This window comes from Chiloscyllium plagiosum, chromosome 2, assembly GCF_004010195.1.
Source record: "Chiloscyllium plagiosum isolate BGI_BamShark_2017 chromosome 2, ASM401019v2, whole genome shotgun sequence".
In the NCBI taxonomy this organism is placed as follows: domain Eukaryota; kingdom Metazoa; phylum Chordata; class Chondrichthyes; order Orectolobiformes; family Hemiscylliidae; genus Chiloscyllium; species Chiloscyllium plagiosum.
In genome coordinates, this window is record NC_057711.1 from 76,513,719 (window position 1) to 76,536,944 (window position 23,226).

Below are 23,226 nucleotides of genomic sequence, written 5' to 3' on the forward strand. Positions count from 1 at the left end.
TGGCCAAGGAATATGTTGATGTGTTGAAGTGGCTGGCAACTGGAAGCTCAGGATCTTTCTTGTTTCCAGTTGCCTGCAAGCTCAACATACTGCCCTGTTCCATGGTCAAGGTCTTTGCCTCAGGCTTGCTGCAGTGGTCTAGCAAAGCTCAGCGCAAGACAAAGGCTGCATTTTCTACTTGGGAACTCTGCAGCCTTTGGGATTCAAGATCGAGTTCAGCAATTTTAGGACTTGAGCACCTTCCCTCATGTCTTTCCCCTATCTCTACACACCACCAAGTCCATCACTTTGTCTGTCCAACTATTGTTCTCTCTCTCTAGGCTCTATCTCCACCAATCATTTACTCCTCCTCTCTCTCTTTATCCCATCTTCTGCATAACTACTAAGCTTTTCTGAGCTATTATCAGTTAGAACATAGAACATTATAGCGCAGTACAGGCCCTTTAGCCCTCGATGTTGCACTGACCTGTGGAACCAATCTGAAGCCTATTTATCCTACACTATTCCATTTTCATTCAAATGTTAATCCAATGATCATTTAAATGCCCTTAAAGTTGGCAAGTTTACTACTGTTTAGGCAGTGCATTCCACATCCCTATCACTCTCTGAACAAAGAAACAACCTCTGACATCTGTTTTATATCTATCACCCCTCAATTTAAAGCTATGTCCCCTCATACTAGCCATTACCATCTGAAGAAAAAGGATCTCACTGTCCACCCTATCTAATCCTCTGATTATTTTATATGTTTCAATTAAGTCACCTCTCAACCTTCTTCTCTCTAACGAAAACAGCCTCAAATCCCTTAGCCTTTCCTCATAAGACCTTCCCTCCATATAAGGCAGCATCCTAGTAAATCTCCTCTGAACCCTTTCCAAAGCTTCCACATCCTTCTATAATGCAGTGACCAGAACTGTACGCAATATTCCAAGTGCAGCCGCACCAGAGTTTTGTACAGTTGCAGCATGATCTCATAGATCCAAAACTCAGTTCCCCTACCAATAAAAGCTAACCCACTGTATGCTTCCTTAACAACCCTATCACCCTGGGTGGTAACTTTCAGGGATCTAAGTACATGGACACTGAGATCTCTCTGCTCATCTACACGACCAAGAATCTTACCATTAGCCCAGTACTCTGTATTCCTGTTGCTCCTTCCAAAGTGAATCACCTCACACTTTTCTGCATTAAACTCCAATTGCCACCTCTCAGCTCAGCTCTATGTCCCTCTGTAACCTGGAACATCCTTCAGCACTGTCCACAACTCCACCGACCTTAGTGTCATCTGCAAATTTACTAACCCATCCTTCTACGCCCTCATCTAGATCATTTAAAAAAATGACAAACAGCAGTGGACCCAAAACAGATCCTTGCCGTAAATCACTAGTAACTGAACTCCAGGATGAACATCAACCACCACCCTCTGTCTTCTTTCAGCTCGCCAATTTCTGATTCAAACCACTAAATCACCCTCAATCCCATACCTCCGTATTTTGTGCAATAGCCTACTGTGGAGAACCTTATCAAACACCTTACTGAAATCCATATACACCACATCAACTGCTTTATCCTCATCCACCTGTTTGGTCACCATCTCAAAGAACTCAATGAGGTTTGTGAGGCATGACCTATCCTTCACAAAACCAAAGCAAGGCTCACAGGTCTATAATTACCAGGGTTGTCTCTACTCCCCTTCTTGAACAAGGGGACAGCATTTGCTATCCTCTAGTCTTCTGGCATTATTCCTGTAGACAATGATGACAAAGATCAAAGCCAAAGGCTCGGCAATCTTCTTCCTGGCTTTCCAGAGCATCCCAGGATAAATCCCATCTGGCCCAGTGGACATGACTATTTTCACACTTTCCAGAATTGCTAACACCTCCTCCTTGTGAACCTCAATCCCATCAAGTCTGGTAGCCTGTATCTCAATATTCTCCTCAACAATATTGTCTTTTTCCAGTGTGAATAGTGATGCTAAATATTCATTTAGCTCTTCCCCTATATCCTCGGACTCCACACACAACTTCCCACTACTATCCTTGATTGGCCTTAATCTTTCCCTCATCATTCTTTTATTCCTGAAAGCTTTAGGGTTTTCCTTGATCCTGTCTGCTAATGATTTCTCATGTCCCCTCCTGGCTCTTCTTAGCTCTCTCTTTAGGTCTTTCCTGGCTAACTTATAACACTCAAGTGCTCTGACTGAGCTTTCACATCTTATCCTAATATGAGCCTTCTTCCTCTTGACAAGAGATTCAACTTCTTTCGTAAATAATGGCTCCCTTGCTCTACCACTTCCTCCCTGTCTGACAGGTATATACTTATCAATGACACACAGTAGCTGTTCCTCGAATAAGCTCCACATTTCAATTGTGCCCAATTCCCACAGTTTCCTTCCCTGTTGTATGCATCCTAAATCTTACCTAACTGCATCATAGCTATCTTTCCCCGAGAATAACTCTTGCCCTGAATTATATATCTATCCCTTACCATTACTAAAGTAAACATAACCGAATTGTGGTCTCTATCACCAAAGTGCTCATCTACCTCCAAATGTAACACCTGGCCAGGTTCATTACCCAGTACCAAATCCAATGTGGCCTCGCCCCTTGTTGGCTTGTCTGCATACTGTGTTAGGAAGACTTACATTGGACAAAAACTGACCCATCTAAAGTACTCGATGTATTAATATTTCCAGTCAATTTTTGGAAAGTTAAAGCCCCCCATAACAACTACCCTATTACTCTCACTCCTATCCAGAATTATCTTTGCTATCCTTTCCTCTACATCTCTGGAACTATTCGGAGACCTATAGAAAACTCCCACCTGGGTGACCTCTCCTTTCCTGTTTCTAACTCAGCTCATACTATTTCAGCAGATTAGTCCTCAATGCCCTTTCTGCCATCGTAAAACTGTCCTTGACAAACAATGTCACACCTCCCTCTCTTTTTCCATCTTCTCTGTTCTTACTGAAACATCTAAATCCCAGAACCTGCAACAACCAGTCCTGTTCCTGTTCTACCCATGTATCCAAAATAGCCACAACATCGAAGTCCCAGGTACCAACCCATGCTGCAAGTTCTCCCACCTTATTCCGGATGCTACTGGCGGTTGAAGTAGACACACTTCAAACCACCTTTCTGCTTGCTGGTACACTCTTGCGACCTTGAAACCTCATTTCTGACCTCACTACTCTCAATCTCCTGTACACTGGAACTACAATTTAGGTTCCATCCCCCTGCTGCATTAGTTTAAACCCTCCCCAAGAGCATTAGCAAATTGTCCTCCCAGGATATTGGTACCCCTCTGGTTCAAGTGAAGACTATCCCGTTTGTATAGGTCCCACCTACCCAGAATGAGCCTCAATTATCCAGGTATCTGAAACCCTCCCTCCTGCACTATGGAACTACAATTTAGGTTCCATCCCCCTGCTGCATTAGTTTAAACCCTCCCCAAGAGCATTAGCAAATTGTCCTCCCAGGATATTGGTACCCTTCTGGTTCAAGTGAAGACTATCCCATTTGTATAGGTCCCACCTACCCCAGAATGAGCCCCAATTATCCAGGTATCTGAAACCCTCCCTCCTGCACTATCCCTGTAGCCATGTGTTCAACTCCTCTCTCTCTATTCCTCACCTCACTAGCACGTGGCATGGACAATAAACCAGAGATAACAACTCTGTTTTTTCTAACACTAAGCTTCCACCCTAGCTCACTGAATTTCTGCCTTAAATCCCCATCCCTTTTCCTACCTATGTTGTTGGTGCCTATGTGGACCACGACTTGAGGCTGCTCCCCCTTCCCCCTCAAGAATCCCCAAAATACAATCCGAGACATCACAAACCCTGGCATCTGGGAGGCAACACAGCAACCGTGAGTCTCTCTTGTTCCTACAGAACCTCCTATCTGTCCCCCTAAATATGGAGTCCCCAATGACTAATGCTCTGCCCATCTACCGTCTTCCCTTCTGAGTAACAAGGACAGACTCTGTGCCAGAGACCTGTACCCCATGGTTTACTCCACCCCTTCCCCCCCAACAGTATCCAAAACAGTATACTTGTTGTTGAGGGTAATGGCCACAGGGGATCCCTGCACTGCCTGCTGGTTCCTTTTCCATCCTCTGACAGCAACCCATCGGCCATTTTCTTGCACCTGAGGTGTGACTACCTCCGTGTAACTACTTAATAACCCTCTCCACCTCCTGAATGATCCAAAGATCATCCAGCTCCTGTTCCCTAACACAGTTTGAGAGGAGCTTGAGTTGGGTGCACTTCCCGCAGATGAAGTCAGCAGGGACACCGGTGGAGGAATATTCAACTGCCTTAAGTGCCATTCCCACTATTTTAAATTCCTAAAGAGACTGTAGAAAAATAAAGAATATAAAGGACTAGTTATCTTACCAATCCGGCACATAGAATCTTTTTTTTTGGTTAGAGGAGGAGGATGGGTGGGAGACACTACCTAAGTAGTGTTTCAGGTAACGCAACCACCCAAATGTATTACTTCACTTACTCAGTTCTGAAGGAGGATTACTGGACTCGACACGTTAACTCTGCTTTCTCTCCACAGATGCTGCCAGACCTGCTGAGTTTTTTCCAGCAATTTATATTTTTGTTTCTGGCAATTCTAAACTGCTTGTTCTGATTCTCAAATGTCTCCTCAGCTCTCTTCTCTTTGTTGACTTCAACTGTGAGTACCTTCATTGATTTATTTTTCCTTAAGCTAAAAACCATCATGCAACTGTTTCTGTCATTTCTTTCCCTGGCTAGCCTTCAACCTACCTCTTGCTTGGATCTCATCATCTTTAGTTGTGAACCTTTCACTTTCAATTATGTTTCTCCTTTCTATTACATGCAATCTGTAAGCGAAGTTCATACAGATCTTCTCACACAATGGATGGCCTTGTCCATCCATTTCCTGATAATTGAACTCATTTCTGGCCAATGCTTTCCTCAAGCATTATCCCTCTCCCATTCAAAATTGCTGCAGTCACTCTGATCCTGAAAAACTCTCTGCACCCCAGCCATTCTCTGCACCTACTGCCCATTCCCAGCATTCCATTTTTTCCCTAGTTCTTCAAACTAGTTTTATAAGCTTCCAAGATCTATACCAGCCTCTCCCAAACACTTTGTTCAATTTCCTCTGTTAAATTTGGATTAGGTTGTGATATATCCTATTTATCTGATTTCAGCCACAGCAATGCAGAGATGACCCTGATTCAGAGTGCAAACAGTTTATTTACAGGACTTTAAACATCACAGAATTTTAGAGTAGTTCTGTGTCAATGTGACTTTGCTCGGTCCCGGGTTGTCCAGAACATTCAGTCGAGGAAGCAATCAAGTTGACTCACTGGCTCCAACTCCAGGATTAATCTGTTAAAAATTTACAAGGACCTCTGATGAGATTAGCATAATCTAACACTAATGGAAACATTGAACATGACGCACGCCACTATAGTTTCTCACAGTGCAAAGCAGCCTTACACAAAGTCAGATTTGTCATTCTTCCTGAATGCTTGAGAGTATGAACTCTCAGCTGAAAATGTGTTGCTGTAAAAGCGCAGCAGGTCAGGCAGCATCCAAGGAACAGGAGAATCGACGTTTCGGAAGGGCTTATGCCCAAAACGTCAATTCTCCTGCTCCTTGGATGCTGCCTGACCTGCTGCGCTTTTACAGCAATACATTTCAGCTCAGATCTCCAGCATCTGCAGTCCTCACTTTCTCTTCAGTATGAACTCTCATCCTCAAACTTTTTTCCATGTTTGATATGTATCTATTTCCTACCTTTTTGAAGTGCAGGTCCAGAGTCCAGACTTCTGCACCATTTGATTTTGCCTGAATGCAAGAAATGCATTTCCAGGAATGGTTTATTTTCTACCTCTACCACATCAGACCCCCACCTTATGATTTGTGCTCTTGCTTATCTCCTTGCTGCTCCTACCAACATCATCCATGGACATAGATTAGTTTGCATTTGTATGCTCTTACACCAGGCTCTCTAATTATCGCATTTGATATTTTTCATCTCCACACTTTCTCATTTCAATTCTCTCTGATGGCGTCACTTCCTCCACCATTCACAAATTCCAAGTATCCCAAGGCTGGATGTTGACACCCTGTTCACGTCCAGTATTGCCGAATGATCACCACATCAATAGTTACCTGCACTGATTCCCTGCTTCTCAACTTGGCAAATGTTAAGTATTCATCCAGTCTACAAATCATTACATCTTTTGACTGTAATCTCCCCCATCCCTAAATCTCTTCCCAAACACTTTTTTCATCCAATTGGAAACAATATTGACATGCCCACCACCCGTAACATCCTCTTCTCTGTCCATTCATAAAGGATAGCTGGGGGCTGCATGTTCCCACTGAATGTAAGAAACAGAAACTGGAATGAATTGTGGGTTCTTATATGCTCCCAAGGTCATATAGAATTCTCAGGGATGACTCATTAATTGGTAGCGAGCTGGGTAAAGAAGAAGGAGCCTAATATAATGGGCCATAATGTGGAGGTGACTGGGTTGGACAAGGTTAAAAAATCACACAACATCAGGTTCTGGTCGAACGGATTTATCTGTAAACATTAGCTTTCGGAGCACTGAACCTTCACCTGATGAAGGAGCACCACTCCAAAAAGCTTGTGTTTTCAAATAAACCCATTGGAATAGAACCTGGTCTTGTATGATTTTTGACCTAGTATTATGGAAATGTCATCTCTGGCTCCTTATAGGTTTTGTAATTATAGCTAAGAAGACACTGAAACTTGTACTTATTGCTATCATGTAACAAACTGCATCTTGTTATTAATATTAGTTCCTCTTCTCATTAAGACTCAATAATGGTTTGTCTTCTACCACTGCTAATTTCACGTGAAAAAGAACTAAGGAAATTAATGAGGCTAAAGGCTGACAAGCCTCTAACCTGATGGTTTGCATTTAAGGATTGTACAAGAAGTCAGTGCAGAGAAAATGGTAGTAATCTTCCAAGAATCCTTAGATTCAGGACAAGTCCCACATGATTAAAAAGCAACAAATGTAAAACACTTATTCAAAAAGGGAAGGAGATAGAAAACCAAGTAACAAATAGCCAGCTAGCTTGGCAGTTTCGTATTAGAGTAGATTCTAAAGAAGGTGAAGCAGAACATTTAGAAATGAATAATAAAATCAAGGAGAGACAGTATAGTTTCAGCCAGACGTTAAATGGATTGTTGCACTCAAGGCTACTTAATAAGAACAAAGCCCATTCTGTTTGGGCCAGTATATTAGAATGGATAGAGGATTGGCTAGCTAATAGAAAACAGAGAATTGTGATAAAGGAAGCATTTTCAGAATGGCGACTAGTGACTATTGGAGTGCTGTAGGGATCAGTGCTGAAGCCACAGTTAATTCTAGTAGATATTAATAACATGGATAACAAAAATGAAAGTACTCTGGCCAAGTTTCTGAATGCCACAAACACAGCTGGGAAGGCAAATAATGAGGATGATAGGGAAGGTAAGCAAGTAGACAAAAACTTGGCTAATGTAGTATCATGTGGGAAAATGTAAGGCTCTACACTTTGAGAGAAAGTATAGAGGTGCGGAATATTGATTAAATGCAGAAAACTGCAGAAAATTACAGTATAAGATTTGGAAGTTTTGCACATGAATCACAAAAAAGATAGCATCTAATTTCACCAGGAAATAGGGAAGGCAAATAGACTTTACTTCAAAGGGAATGGAGCAGAAAAACTGTACAAGTCTCTTGTTGAACCAAAGCTGGAATATTAAGAACAGTTTTGGCACCTTATCTAAGGAAAGATATACTGGCATTGGAGGCAGTCCAGAGAAGGTTCACTAGGTTGATCCAGGTTTGGAGGGATTACTTTATGAGGAAAGGTTGAGTAGATTGAGCTTGTTAAGAAAAATGAGAGGAGATCTTATTGAAACGTATAGATTACTTGAGGGTTTAATAGGGTGGATGCAGAGAGCTTATTCATCTTGTGGGAAAGTCTAAGACCAGAGGACATAATCTCAGAGTAAGGGACTGTCCATTGAAGACAGAGATGAAGACGGTTTATTTTTTTCCAGTGCATAATCAATCTCTGAAATTCTTTTCACAGCAGAGAGCTGTCAAGGCTCGGTGATTAGTTATATGCAAGTCCCAGATAGGCAGGTCTTTAACCAGCAAGAGAGTCCATGGTTATGGGGAAAAGGCAGCAAAATGAAGATTATCAGATCAGCCATGATCACATTGAATGGTGGAGCAAATCTGGTGGGCTGAATGGCCTACTTCTGCTCCTACATCTTATGGTCTTATAGACTCAAAATATAAAGGACAATTGGAGACTGCACACTACCTCAACTATAAAGTGACTTGGAGATTGCACCCTACCTCAACCATAAAGGGGAATGGGACACTGCACCGTACTTCAACTATAAAGGGGAATTGGAGTCTGCACTCTACCTCAACCATAAAGGGGAATGGGACACTGCACCCTACCTCAACTATAAAGGGGAACTGGAGTCTGCACTCTACCTCAACTATAAAGTGAATTGGAGATTGCACCCTACCTCAACTATAAAGGGGAATGGGACACTGCACCATACCCCAACTATAAAGGGGAATTGGAGTCTGCACTCTACCTCAACTATAAAGGGGAATTGGAGTCTGCACTCTACCTCAACTATAACGCACCAGTGGTTTGTTTGCAACATTCAATACATCTATAATATTTGGCACTCCATTCCATACCTTTCCAGTTCTACTCATTGTTGCATTAGCAGTCTCTTCCTACTGTCCCCCAAGACCCTGAAAGAGAAAACAATGCAAAAATTCACCTGGATCCCTATATATAACCAGGACCAGAATTTGTAACCATCTTCATTTTTCTCACTGAAATTACCTTCCTAAATCAATCCGTCTCTCCATATTTAAAAGCCTTTGCAAATCACATCGCTCAGATATCTTCTAACCTTTCTTCTTGGCTTGTTCTTTTTTGTCCTTCTGCCAATTTGGGAAGTGTTTTGGTTTTTTTTAAACATGCTTTGTTGTATGCAAATCTAAATGCTTGATAGTTCATTTCTCGCCATTCTAAAGAAAATAACTTTATTAGAACATAGAACATAGAACATAGAACAATACAGCGCAGTACAGGCCCTTCGGCCCTCGATGTTGCGCCGATCCAAGCCCACCTAACCTACACTAGCCCACTATCCTCCATATGCCTATCCAATGCCCGCTTAAATGCCCATAATGAGGGAGAGATTACAGTTTATTGTTTAACTGTAATCTCTGTAACTTGGAAGGAACATCCATTCATTGCTGCATTTTATTCTGCCAATCTGTCCAAATTTTCTTTTAATGAAATTCCAAGTTTCATCCTTGACATGAATGTCATGTTCTTTACTTTCAGAATTTCCATAAAATTCTAATTGTGGGAGAAACATCAGTGAAGTTTAAACAGACAGCACTTAAGCCTTAGCCCTGTGCTTTCAGCCAAAGTTATGATGGACAACTGGGGCACTTGTGGAAGTTCTACCCTAATGTCTCTTAATTCAATCTTGTTTTATTTAAATAACCTGCTCTGTCAAATTGAAACTGTTCAACAAAACAATCCTTCTGTGTTGTCCTATTTAACTTGATTATTAAGTATTTTTGAGCAAAAAGCAACATTAAACTATGAATTATACACTGTTAAGCCACTTATTTCAATAAGAAAAAGCACTGGAATCCTCCAATTGTGCGCATGAAATGCAATTGAAAATTGGCCATTTAATAATTGAGATCATGTAACTTTGTGTTATTTCAGAGAGTCAATGTGTGCAAACTTGTCCAAGTGGTTACTATGGTAATGAAGATAGTGCTGTTTGTGAGAGTTGTTACCCCAGATGCAGTATGTGCCATGGTCCCAGCTTTGATGATTGTGATATTTGTGAGAGCTCGTATATATTACAGAATGGAAAATGCATCTCTGATCTTTCAATAAGCTGTAAACAAGGAACCTACTGGCAAGGTGAGTCATATCTACCATAAATGCTGGAGAGGAAATTAGATTTGGATGCTGAATCCGTTTTCAAATTGTGAAATGTTATTAATGTTTGCTGAAATACAAACGATGGGTTAGACACAAGGTGGAAGAATTGGGTGTACAAGCAATTTTATTGATAGATAAATTAAATGTTTTTAATTACATCTTAACAATTGTTAGCAGACAATTTAAAATGAACAAGCAATGATTGTTAAAAAACTCAAAGATATTTTTGGTTTAAACAAAAAAAATGATGAATTACATGTAGTTCATGCATAAAGTGATGCTTGTACAGGAAGGTGCCCTAATGTTTAATCAGAGCAAAACCTCAACCTCAAACCCCAGAATAGTTTGCAGGTAAATGAGTTTCTTAACCACCCCCAATGTTCTCCATTTTTCCGCAGGCATGAACAACTGTCAGATCATTACCAATTCATTTGAAACTATAGACTGTGGTTATTGGCAAGTCACTGTAGGACAAATAGTAGCAAGCTACAGCTGATGCCATGGGTCAGAATTAGAAATTTATTTCTTTATATAATTGTTATAACCAAAAGAATATAAGATATAAGAAACAGGAGCAAGAGTAGGCCATCTGGCCCCTTGAACCTACTCTGCTATTAAGTAATATCATGGATGACCTGATTGTGGCTTTAAGCCATTTCTTTGTTTGAACTGTACCCCCCAAAACCTCTTTTCAAAACCCCGCCAATCCTGCCACCAAAATCTAGACTTGATTATATTCAGTAACCTAGGCCTTGGGGTGGATAAATTCAAAGTTTAACAATCCTCATCTCAGTTTTAACATGAGACCCTTTAATTATAAACTGTCCCCCTTAGTTCTAAATTCCATCTGTTGCCAAATACTTTTTCAGTACCTACCCTATCAAACTTCCTCAGAATTTTACATGTTTCATTCTTCTAAACTGCAGTAGGTGTAGGCCCTACCTGCTCAACCTTTTCTCACAGAACAGCACATTCATCCCAGGAATCTAGTGAATCTTCTCTGAATTACCTCCAATGTAAGCAGATTCCTTCTTAAAATAAGGGCAACAAAAATGTATGTTGTACTTAAGTGATCACATTAAGGCCCTATACATTTGAAGATGATGCCCCTATATTTGAACTCCATCCATCTCTCATTTGCCTTCTTAATCACTTGCTATACTTTGTTTCAGGTGGCCCAATCTCTTTGTAAATTCTTTAGCCTGGTCTACATTTAAATGATATTTTCCTTCTCTAGTCTTCCTTCCGAAGTGGGAAATCTCACATTTCCCACATTATATTCCATCTACCAAGTTTTTGTCCACTGACTTCACTTACCTACATCACTAAAAAGAGGCATAAAGTCAAAGCTTTTCGCCTTGCCCTCATCAGGTCTGGAATCACAGAAACCAAACTGAGAAAGGGTACACCAAGAAGAAGGTGCAGATTGGTTGAACTATGTTTGGCGTCAAGAACTGTTATCTGACAATCTTAGATGATTAAGTTCAGAGCAGGGAGGTAGACTCTGATTGGTCAGGCTATTCTAAGAAATTAACAGTCTCCATTACCCATTTTTCAATGCAAAAGATACAATGTACAGACTGTCCTTCATATAAGGCTACATTTGACTGAGGGTGACATCAAGAAGGTAATCAAAACTCATTCCTATCATAATTCTCTAAATTTCCTGGTATGACTTGGTTGCTGGAAGATTGGGAGAGGCTAGCACAATTGCAACATTTAAAAGGATCTGGATGGGTATATGAATAGGAAACGTTTGGAGGAATATGAGCCGGGTGCTGGCAAGTGGGACTCTAGCTTGGGTTGGATATCTGATTGGCATGGACGGGTTGGACCGAAGGCTTTGTTTCTGTGCTGTGCATCACTATAACTTCCTCAATAATGGCTTCCAGCATCTTTCCACCAATACTAGTCTAACTAGTCTGTAATTCCATACTTCTGTTTCCTTTCTTGAATTTAGGAGTTATGTTTGCAATTTTCCAATCTGCTGGTACCTTTCCAGAATCTAGAAAATTACAAGCAATGTATCCACTATTCCTGCAGCCTGCTTATTTTATGACTCTAAGATGCAGGCTTACAGGTCCAGAGGACCCCAGTGTTTACTGTACTATTTTGAAATGGCAATTTGTGTGTTGCATTCACTTAAAATTGCCAGAGATGGAGAATGATGAGGAGGTGCCAGTGTTAGACTAGGGTGGACAAAGTTAAAAATCACACAACACCAAGTTATAGTCCAATAGGTTTATTTGGAAGTACAAGCTTTCGGAGTGCTACTCCTTTGTCAGATAGCTAGCTAATACTTCAAATAAACCTGTTGGACCATAACCAATTGTTGTTGATTTTTAACAAATGGAGTCGATGAAGATGCAAGGTAAGCATGATAAAATGATATCAAAGGATCCATATTATTTGCTTAATGAATATTAAATATCGGCCTGTACCTGGAGGTAACAAGTCCCAAGGACATCATGATGATGATGTAGTGATGCAAACTAATGAGGTGTGAAACCTTTTGGACAGTTTTGAATACATTTGGCTTGGAAAACCCAACTATGCAAAACCATTATGCCAGCTGTAGATATGGTCAGGCTGCATTCAAAAGCAGACAAATTACTGAGATTTAAGAAGCAGGACAGTTTTATGAAGACGTTTTGTCGCAATTTTTGATGGCAATGGCACTATTTATGGTCTTTACATCTTCTTTTAAAGTACATCTGGAGTAATATTCTGTGTCTGCATGTAAGCAAAGATGGTTGAAGTCCTTTGATGGAATCATGACATGTTTTGTCATGTAATAGGACTAAAAAAAAAGCATTTCTTTTCCAAGATGAGACAAAACAAACAAAAAACTTTAGGACTACTCCACTCACTGCAAAATTTACCCATAAATAATGACAAGCCACTTAAGATATTGGGACTTTGAAATGCCAAACCTTTTTCAAACATACTAGGTAACACAAGCTGTATTTTATGTTGGACCTGATTTGGTTAGGTGTAGGTTTGCTGTCAAATACAGTCTTAACAACGGAAACCTAAATACGGTGTTACAGTATGGGGTAAACCCCTCTGCTAAATTAAACCTGACACACAGAGAAGTTCATCTTGTGCCATAATCTGTTAAATCTTGAGAGACAAAGAACTCTCCCAGAGTTCACTATTTAAAATAAAATTAACAATTTTATTCTTTAAGTCCAAAAGAGAACATCAAACAACTATTTACAACTCCATTCTCTTAAACCTATCTTTTACCTCCCACTCTACAATACTGGTCCAATTTAAACAAACCCTGATTAAGATTTACAAAAAGAAAATCATGTTTCAAAACCAGTCAGCTTTGTCAATTCTCCTTTGTAGATTTTCCTCTGTAGATTTTTCTTAAGGTCAGCTTCAGTGTTCTGCTGCATAAGGTTCTTATGGACAGGTACCTTACAGAGAGCTATTTGGCTAGCAGTTTATACTTGTTGATGTTCTTGGCCGTTCTCCCCATAACTGTTCAAAATATCCAGTTTTATACCCCAAAATATTGAATCATTTCATTGGTTTGATGTCATCAAAACACTAAATTCAATTTCAATTGGATTTTTGGTCTCTGGGGCATAATTTAAACAATTTGGCTGAATTTGAATTTGTTTTTGTACCATGGCAACACAGTTCCAGCTATTTGTTTCAACCAAATGTTACATTTTTAAATTGTTCAGCACACTATGTGCTCTCAGTCAGTCCTTGCTAACGTCCTCTCTTTCTTAAAGGTACAGTACACACCTACACCTTCATAACAACAGTGCCAAAGCTATGAAAAATAGCTGCAGGGAATGTTGGTATAAGTGTTAATGTTGCTGGACTGGTAATCCAGAATCCCAGGGGATGTAGGTTGGAATTCCACCATGGCAGTGGCTGATATTTGAAATTAACAAAATCTGGATTTAAAAATCTAAACTCTTAACAACCATTAGCAAATATTGTAAAACGTAACTGGGCCACTAATGTCCTTCAAGGAAGGTTGCCTTCTGTACCTGGTCTGGCCTACATGTGATCCAGACACAGCTATGTGGTTGACTTTTAAATGCTCTCAAATGCCACCTCAAGATGGACAGATTCTGGCTTTTCTAGTGACACTCACATTCCATGAATGAATATAAGCAAATAAATTATTTCCAATCTACTTTAACAGTCCTTCCAAAACTCTGATTTAAATGTGAAGAACGTAATATTTTGAAACTTAATTTAACAAAATAAAACATCCTTCCTACATATATAATTGTTTGACCAAGGTGACATTTGGTTTAGATTGGGATTTAGAGAATCAACTTTTAATTATTAACTTATGCCAGTCTATTCATTTGACACTTCAGTTTACTTCTGTTCCCTGGTTCCCTGGTTCCAAAATGTGACGCATTGAGTTTTCCAAAATTCTATGTCCTTGTTAATTAACACACTAGTTAGTCTACTCATTCTTGTTAGGGAACCTTTGTGGGTTAGCATTCTGGTTAATTGATGACAATCTGAATTCCTGTCTTTAATTAAAAATAGTTAACAACTTCAATGAGTCTTTTGTTGTAGCTTTTCAAGTTTATGATCCATTCAATTCTCACAAAGGTCTAGTAGCACTCTAGAATTAAGAAGTTTGGGTTAAGAGAACCTTTTTCCTATCAAGACATTTTACAATAGTGGCAATTCCATTAACACAAAGAAACAGACAAATTACTAGTAGCTGATTGATTTTGCTGAAAAATAAAACATTAGTGGCAACATTCTTTACCATTACTGCCAGAGGATGTTGTCCTCACTCATATTATATATGTAACGGTACGATGGTTTTAAGAGTTTTATTTGGTTATGCTCTTTTTTAATGAAGAAAGGTTAAGACAAGTGGTCTACCCAGAACCAATAAAGTAAACAGTTGGTGAGGCCTTGGGTTTTTTTTTTAAATTAAAAGTCGGAAAAATAGAAGCAGCCTAAATGGGTGGTGTCAACTCTCACAGACCAGGATTTTTAGATTTAGTTTTTCAGTAGCAGTTACCGGTATCTTGAAGCCAGGTTTGGAAGCTGCAATACATCTCTCCCTGCTACTCTCTCTAACAATTTTCTTTTGATTTTTTTCCTTCCTAGACTGGAGAATTGTATGTGAGACAATCTGTTTTACTGAAATTGCCTTTGCCAAGGCTGTGTTTAAGGAATGCTACTATATTGGAACAGTTGTTGTTTAATAGTTAAATAATCTATTTTTCTGTTGAGCTTTCCAATAGTCTTCCAATTTCTTCTTTCTTTTGTTGTATTTGAACTATAGTGTATGAATAAAGTGTGTTTTGCTTCAAGACTGGCAGTTTGACCAATAAAATTGTGTCTGGAACACAATGCCTGGTAATTGTGTATAAGATAAGAAAAAGTTAGGGTCTAGGCTATCTTCTTAATATATTTTGAGGGGGTTTGGTCTGGCCCATATTGCATAGGCAAGTGAGAACCCTCTGAGGTTTCTGGTAAGATAGAGAGCCAAAGCTATATCATAAGGAAAAGGGAGCTTACTTCACTTTCCAACTTTTTTATGCAAATGTGCTAGTGGGGTGGCTAAATGGGTTCATAATATTGGCAGTTATGCACATAGATGTTCAGTAAAGTTTATGCTAACAACCCCCTGAGATCAGTAAACCTGGTAAGGTCTGGCAGCAGGTTGAAGAGGTGAACCAAAATAAGTTTGGAAACTTGCATTTACTGAACAGATTTTTGGACCTTCCAATAAGAAACATATGTTCCTGATGCAGATGACCCGAAAAGCCACAAAATATAAATTACTTCCATTTTCTGCCTATATTAAGCCCTGCTAGATATCAAGTGTTTGCCAAAGGTGGCCATGGTAATGGCTCAGAAAAGGATATTGCAGTTTGCCTCAGCTTTGAGCAATACAGAACATTGCAATTTTTGCAGCAATAGATCTGAAGGAAGTAACAGAGTTGGTCTAATAAAGATGGTACAAAGGATTTTGTATATGATGCAATGGTACTTAAGTAAACAACATAAATTTATATGACAGATTTTCCTCTGCCATTCAGTTACCTCACCCAAAATGCAGAAGACAATCAAAATGAGAACCTTTCTGCCAATTCTTTGCCAACCGATGGCAGATCAGCATTTTCCTCCCAGATATGTTATTGGTTGTATAGTTCATTAAACTAAATGTGGATGAGTGTACTGTGATGAGATCTAAATGGTTGGATTACAGCATGTAATTCCTATCAATACAGTATTGCCACTTAGGAAAACCAGTCCGTTCCTGGTGTGCAGGGTGATTAAGGTGATGAAAGAATTGAGTGTGCCTACAGCAGAGAAATAACTTTATTTTTAAGGAAAGAAATTGTGGACAAGTCAACACAGATTTCTTTCCTTAAAAAAATGTTATTTTTTCTGCTGGAGGCACTACCCATTAATACATTGCAGCAGGTATCATTACTATTTTCCTCAACCACCTGAAACCCCTCTCCACAACTAATTCAATCAGTCATCTTGCCAATTGCAAACATGCCACTGAGCCTTGCAAAGTTATGAATGTGACCCCAAGCCCAGGAAATTAGAAGAGGTCAAAGGTGCTGTCACAGAGTCCTCCCAGCCATGTTTACATTGCCTTTGTGGCCAAGAAGAATATCTGTCCTGTGTGCATGGTTTTGTCATGTGCACAAGCAAACTTGCAATGAGAAAACACTGCATGTAGCAGTGCTATTAACTATTTGAATTTTAATTTAGATGACACAGGCACCTGTCAAACCTGTAATGATTTGTGCGGGACGTGCACAGGAGGTGAATCGAATGAATGCACCAGCTGTCCTTCAGGTACAGAACTCACAGATTGTATTTTGCTCCAAATAATATCTCATCAGCTATCTATCTTGCTAAATAAGTGATCTTTGGACAAGAGAATACATCGAAACAATAAGTTCTGTCTTTTGCAGCCACACAGCAAAATTCTTGTCACTTCATAAACTGGTGTTTCTTTTTCTGACACTTTTGCTAGCTTATCAAATGATTGGGGAAGAGATCACTTTTTTGCTACCTATTATTAGCAATAGGCATTAAGCAAATTTCCTTAATCCCAAACCTAGAAGTACATTTGTAGTTATGACTTTTCTCTTTTGCGCATATGGTCAGTGAGAGTGAGACTAACCATTTTCTGTCAATCACAATGGATTTGTAGAGATTTAATATCATTCATTCCCATTAAGAACTAAACAGAGGTTGATCAGTGCACATTCTATGAGAGCCTTGCAACTGTAAGGGAGATAAGAATTTTGATCTGTCATTTTAGACGAGAAAAAGTCATTTGATTAAATTCAGTCATCTAAGCAACAGCATTTTATTTGCTTTCTCAAAGGGGATACTCTGTTTATTTGCCACATCAGAGACAATAGTCCAGCAGCACTAAATTTATGTTCATAGCACGCAAGCTGAAAAAAATGTCTCATTTTAATGATTGTTTGATGGTCTATTCGAAGGACATTGTAATTGAAAATGTGAAAACTGTAGCTCTAAAGTACTATCTTCTTTTTGGCTCAGAAATTGTGCAATGAAAGCATTCGTCAGGGAGAGAAGCTTAGTGCAGAATTGGTTCTGCATTTTCCAGAATTACAACAGAGCAAGGGGGAGGTGCTTACAGCATGATAACAAGATGTATTATTCCATGACACTAAGACTACGGGGTACAAGTACAAATTGGTGTAACCATTCAAACGCTCATTAATCAGCATGATGAGACTATAGAGGTGAAGGGGTGATTTTATTACTCAGGTGAGAAGCCAGAGAGGCTTGAAGCTGACAGACCAGGATATTCCATGGGAGACCAGTCAACTACCAGCTCTGTTTACATATTCCCAACATAGAATAATTCGGAATCCCAGAGCCTTTCTGCTGGCACTGGCATGAAGCTGGGGAGGGATGGTGGATAGAATGGTGCAGAGTGGAATTGTACTCAATGAGTCCATTTTCCTTCCTTCTGGCCACAAACATTATGTTTAAAGCTGACCTTTTTTAGGGACTCCACCTCATGCCCATTCCATACAAGAGAGCTTTTGGGATTCAATGTATATTGTAGTATCCCAATTAGCAACATTACTCATTTGCAGTGGCAATAGGGTTAAACCTGCTGCAGACAGAGAAATGAAGTTGCTCATTGTTAACTATCTTACTGTTTGGTGGAAACTATTAAAAACTGCTCTGAGATTGTTTTTGTCTGAAGGGAAGCTAAGATAGCCAAAATAGCTTCCAGCTTCATTCACTGCCAATTATCATCTTGCATCTTTTGCTGCAATTGTTTATATGATTACAAAAAAAGCATAATTCCCAAAACACTTTGTTCATGTCTAGGTCTTTACCTAAATGGCCAAGTCTGTGTTAATGACTGCCCGAAACAAACCTTTGCTAGCCTAATCAATGAAAAATGTGAGCCTTGTGAAGAAGGCTGTGAGATCTGTTCAGGAAACAAGAATAACTGCCACCAATGTAGCACACGACAACATCGTCCACTTTACCTGCACATGGGGAGATGTTTAAGTGAATGCCCAATGTAAGTGTTTCCTTTCATTACTGTATCTTAAACAATCATAAAGTCAATCTAAGTTCCAAACAGCTTTGTAAATTACATTAATGTAGAATTGTTTTCTAAAAGAAAAGTTTGATGCTTAGGTTACTCTAATTATCAGTGTATTACTTTGAAATTCCAAATGAAAACAACAATGAAGGCTTCAAAGCAGCGATATGTGACAACGTCAATTTCCCAAGACAAACACCACCAATGGACTTTAAGAGATGGTCTGCAAAGGATTCCTTATTTATATCAATGAAGTCACCAGTGTGGGTCACACATTTCACAGCCTGTGGTGCTGTCTGCTTCTTGAGAATTATCATAATTTTATCTCTGTAAGGATACTTGTCAATCCAGAAGGATAGGAAGCAAGAAAAGTGTGATGCTGTTAATTAAGAATTACATTATGCACTAGTGAGAGATGGCCATTAATGTATAACCAGTTTAAGTATAGATAAATAATAGAAATGGGAAAAAGTCACTTGCAGGAATAATTTACAGCCCCCTAACAGGAACTATAATGGACTATAGTGTATAGAAGAAGAAATAATGAGGACTTGCAAGAAAGATGAAGTAATAATTATGTAGATTGGATGAATCAGATTGGCAAAGGAAGTTTGGAAGATAAGTTCATGGAGTATATTTAGAATGGTTCCTTAGAGTAGTACATACTAGAGCCCATCAGAAAACAGACTGTTCTTGACCAGGCAATAAGATAAAATAGTGATCTTTTAGTAAAATTGCCTTTAGGCAAGTGATCATAACATGGTTGAATTTTGCATTCTGATTGAGGGAGAGAAGAGTGAGCTGAAGACTAAATTTAAACAAAAGACATTACAAGTGTATGAAGATAGAGTTGGCCACAGTGAATTGTCAAATTAGATAAGGGATAATTTGACTGATTTCTGTGATGAAGGGGTTAATTTATGAGGAAAGATTGGATGGACTATGTCCATTTTGGTTGGGTTTACAAGAATGAGAAATGGTCTTATTAAAACTTAAGATCCTGAGGGAAATTGATAGAGTGGGTGCTAAGAAAATATTTCCCCTTAGTGGAAGAGACTAAAACTAGACACAGTTTAAAAATAAGATGGAGACAAGAAGATTTTGTTTTTCTTGAGGATATTGTTAGTCTGTGGAATTCTCTTCCCCAGAGAGCAATGAAGACAAGACTAATGAATATTTTTAAGGTTGAGGTGGATTATTGATCAACAAGGAAGTCAAAAGGTATCGGGAATAGAGAAAGGGAAGTAAAATTAAGGCCACAAACAGATCAGTCATGACATTGTCAATGGTACCGCAGACTAGAAATGCTGAATGGTATGCTGTTTCTTCTACTTTGTCTGTGTGCATGTTTGTACAAAGTATTGCCTTTGGTTTAAGGATATTTGCTCTGACTTTTAGACTAGATTGACACTGACACTGTAGGATTTAATCTGAAACATGCGGTAGGCATCTAGCAAACTGAGCTAACTAGCTAACAAATTACAATTACAAAACCAAATGGCTCTAAAATAATAATCCCTTAGTTTGTTCAAATGCATTGTTCTCAGAAACTGTCCCGATTTTGTTTTAACTCACTGATGGAATGTGGGTATCACTGGCTGGCCACCGTTTTGTGCTTATCCCTATTTGTCTTGCGTAGTCATGATTTGGAGGTGCCGGTGTTGGACTGGGGTGGACAAAATTAAAAATCACACAACACAGGGTTATAGTCCAACAAGTTTATTTGGATTTTTAACTTTGTCTTGAGTAGGTGGTGGTAAGCTGCTTTCTTGAACTGCTTCAGTCTACAATGATGTGAAGGAGCTATGAAGGAGCAGTGCTCTGAAAGCTTATATTTTCAAGTAAACATATTGATCCATAACCTGGTCTTGTGTGGTTTTCAACTCAGTCCACAATGCCATTAGGGAGGGAATTCTAGGATTTTGACCGAATGACAGTGAAGGAACACTGATATAGTTCCAAATCAGGATGGTGAGGTAACTTGTGAGGGGAACTTGCAGATGTTTCTATGTATCTGCTGCTCTTCTCCTTCCAGATGGAAATGGTCATGGGTTTGGAAGGTGCTATCTAAGGATCTTTGCTGAATTTCTGCAGTGCATCTAGTAGATGTAAACACTGCTGCTACTGAGCGTTGGTGATGGAGGGAGTGAACGAATGTGGATATGGTGCCAGTCAAGCAGGAGCTTTGCCCTGGATAGTGTCAAGCTTCTTAAGTGTTGTTGGAACTGCATTCATCCTGACAGGTGGGGGGAGGTATTCCATCACACTCCTGACTTGTACTTTGTAGATGGTGTACAGGCTTGATGAGTCAGGAGGTGAGTTAATTGCTGCAGTATTCTTAGCATCTGACCTGCTCTTACAGCCAGTGTATTTATATGGCTAGTCAAGTTCAGTTTCTGTCAATGGTATCCCCTCAGGATGCTTATATAGGGGGAATTCAGTGAAAGTAATAGCATTGAATGTCAAGGGGCATTGATTTTATTGTCTGCTATTGGAGATGGTCATTGCCTATTATTTGTGTAGCAAGAATGTTGGTTGCCACTTGTCTGCCCAAGTCTGGATATTTTCCTGATCTAGTTCCATTTGAACATGGACTACTTCAGTATGAGGACTCGCGAATGGTGCTGAACATTGTTCACCAATAATTGCCATTTCTGACCATGTGATGAAGGGAAGGTCATTGACAAAGCAACTGAAGATGGTTGGGCCTTGGGCACTACCTTGAGGAACTCCGGCAGAGATATCCTGGAGTTGAGATGACTGACCTCCAACAATGGCAACTAACTAGATACTGTGTGCCAAATATGACTCCAACCAACAGAGTTCACCCCTAACACTCATTGACACAAGTTTTGCTGAGGGTTTTTGATGCCACACTCAGTCAAACGTGGCTTTACTATCAAAGAGATTCACTCCCACCTCACCCTCTGGAATTCAGCTCTTGTTGACCATGTTTGAACCAACACTGTGAAGTCAGGCAAAAGCCAAACTGCGTCACTGGGCAGGTCATTGCTGAGCAGGAGGTGCTTGAAAGTACTGCTGATGACACCTTCCATCACTTTACTAATGACTGGGAGGGAATTATAGGACTGACGGGTGGGAATTGGCCAGGTTGGATTTATCCTGCTTTTTTGAATACAGGACACATCTGAGCAATTTTTCACCTTGTCAGGTAGATTCCAGTATTGTAGCTATACTGGAAGAGCTTGGCTAGGGGACAATCAAGTTCAAGAGCACAAGTCTTTTGTACCATTGCCGGAATGTTGTCGGAGCCCATAGCCTTTTCAGTATCTAGTATCTCCACCTATTTCTTGATATCGCATGGAGTGAATTAAATTTGTTGAAGACCGATATCTGTAATGCTGGGGACCACTTGAGGAGGCCGCAATGGATCATCCACTCGGCATTTCTGGCTGAAGAATTTGCGAATGCTTTAGCCTTATCTTTTGCACTGTTGTGGTCTTCCATAATTGAGGATGGAGATATTTGTGGAGCCTCTTCCTCCAGCAAGTTGTTTAATTTTCAACCACCCTTCACAACTGGGTGTGATAGGTGCAGACTTTGATCTGATTTGTTGCTGTGGGATTGCTTAGCTCTGTCTATCACTTGCTGCTTATGCTGTTTGCCATGCAAGTAGTCCAGCTTGGTAGCTTCACCAGGTTTTTTCACCACATTTTTAGGTATGCTTATGCTTTGCCGTGCCACCCTGCACTCTGCATTGAAGAATGGTTCGTCCTTTGGCTTGATGGTAATGGTAGAGATATGGAATATGCCAGGCCATGAGTTTGCAGACTGTGTTGGAATATAATTCAGATGCTGTTGATGGCCAGTCTTGAATCACTAGATCTGTTCAAAATCTCCCCCAGCTAGCACAGTGATAGTGCCACATAACAGGTTACGTAACGGGATTGACAGAGTAAATGCTGAGAGGATGTTTACCCTCATGGGAGGCTCTAGGATCAGAGAGGACTATCTCAGAATAAAGGGGTCCCAATTTATGACTGAGATAAGAAGGATTTACATCTCTCAGAGGGTTGAGTGCCTTTGGAACACCTTGTCACAAAAAAGCTGCATGGGTAGAGTCTTTGTGTGTATTTAAGATCTCAATAGATGGATTCTTGATCCCAGGAAAATAGAGAGTCATGGGGAAAAAATGGGAATATGAAGTTATGACACAGAACAAACCCCCTCAAAATATATAAAGAAGATAGCCTTGACCCTAGCTTTTTCTTATTTATGAAGGCAAGTATAAGGTGTTGCATTCCGGATACAATTCAGTTGGTCAAAATACCAGCTTCAAGTAAAACACACTTCATTCATACACTATAGTTAAAATACAAATAAAAGGAGGAAGAATTGGAATAAAGTAAATCTACTGGAAAACTTAACAGAATAATAGATTATTTATCTACTAAACAGCAATTATTTCAATATAGTAACATCCCATAAACACATCCTTGACAAAGGGAAATTCCGTAAAATAGATTGTCTCACATGCAATTCTAGCAGCAGGAAAAGAACTCAAGCCTTTAGCTGTAACAGAGAGAGGAGCAATAGCTTCCATGTTCAGCTTTAAAATATCAGTAATTACTGAAAGTTAATTTAAAATCCTAGTTCTGAGGGAGCTTGACCCCCACCT

General features: G+C 39.6%; 1 protein-coding gene across 2 annotated transcripts in view; it reads left to right on the forward strand.

Annotated features, from left to right (window-relative positions):
* Nucleotides 1-23,226, forward strand: part of pcsk5b (proprotein convertase subtilisin/kexin type 5b) — a 363,949-nt gene that overhangs the window by 310,610 nt on the left and 30,113 nt on the right. For both annotated transcript variants that reach the window (XM_043712341.1, XM_043712351.1), the window contains exons 27-29: nt 9,791-9,994; nt 16,751-16,837; nt 18,365-18,563. In XM_043712341.1, the coding sequence (XP_043568276.1) occupies nt 9,791-9,994; nt 16,751-16,837; nt 18,365-18,563 (490 nt within the window). The remainder of the gene's footprint in view (nt 1-9,790; nt 9,995-16,750; nt 16,838-18,364; nt 18,564-23,226) is intronic.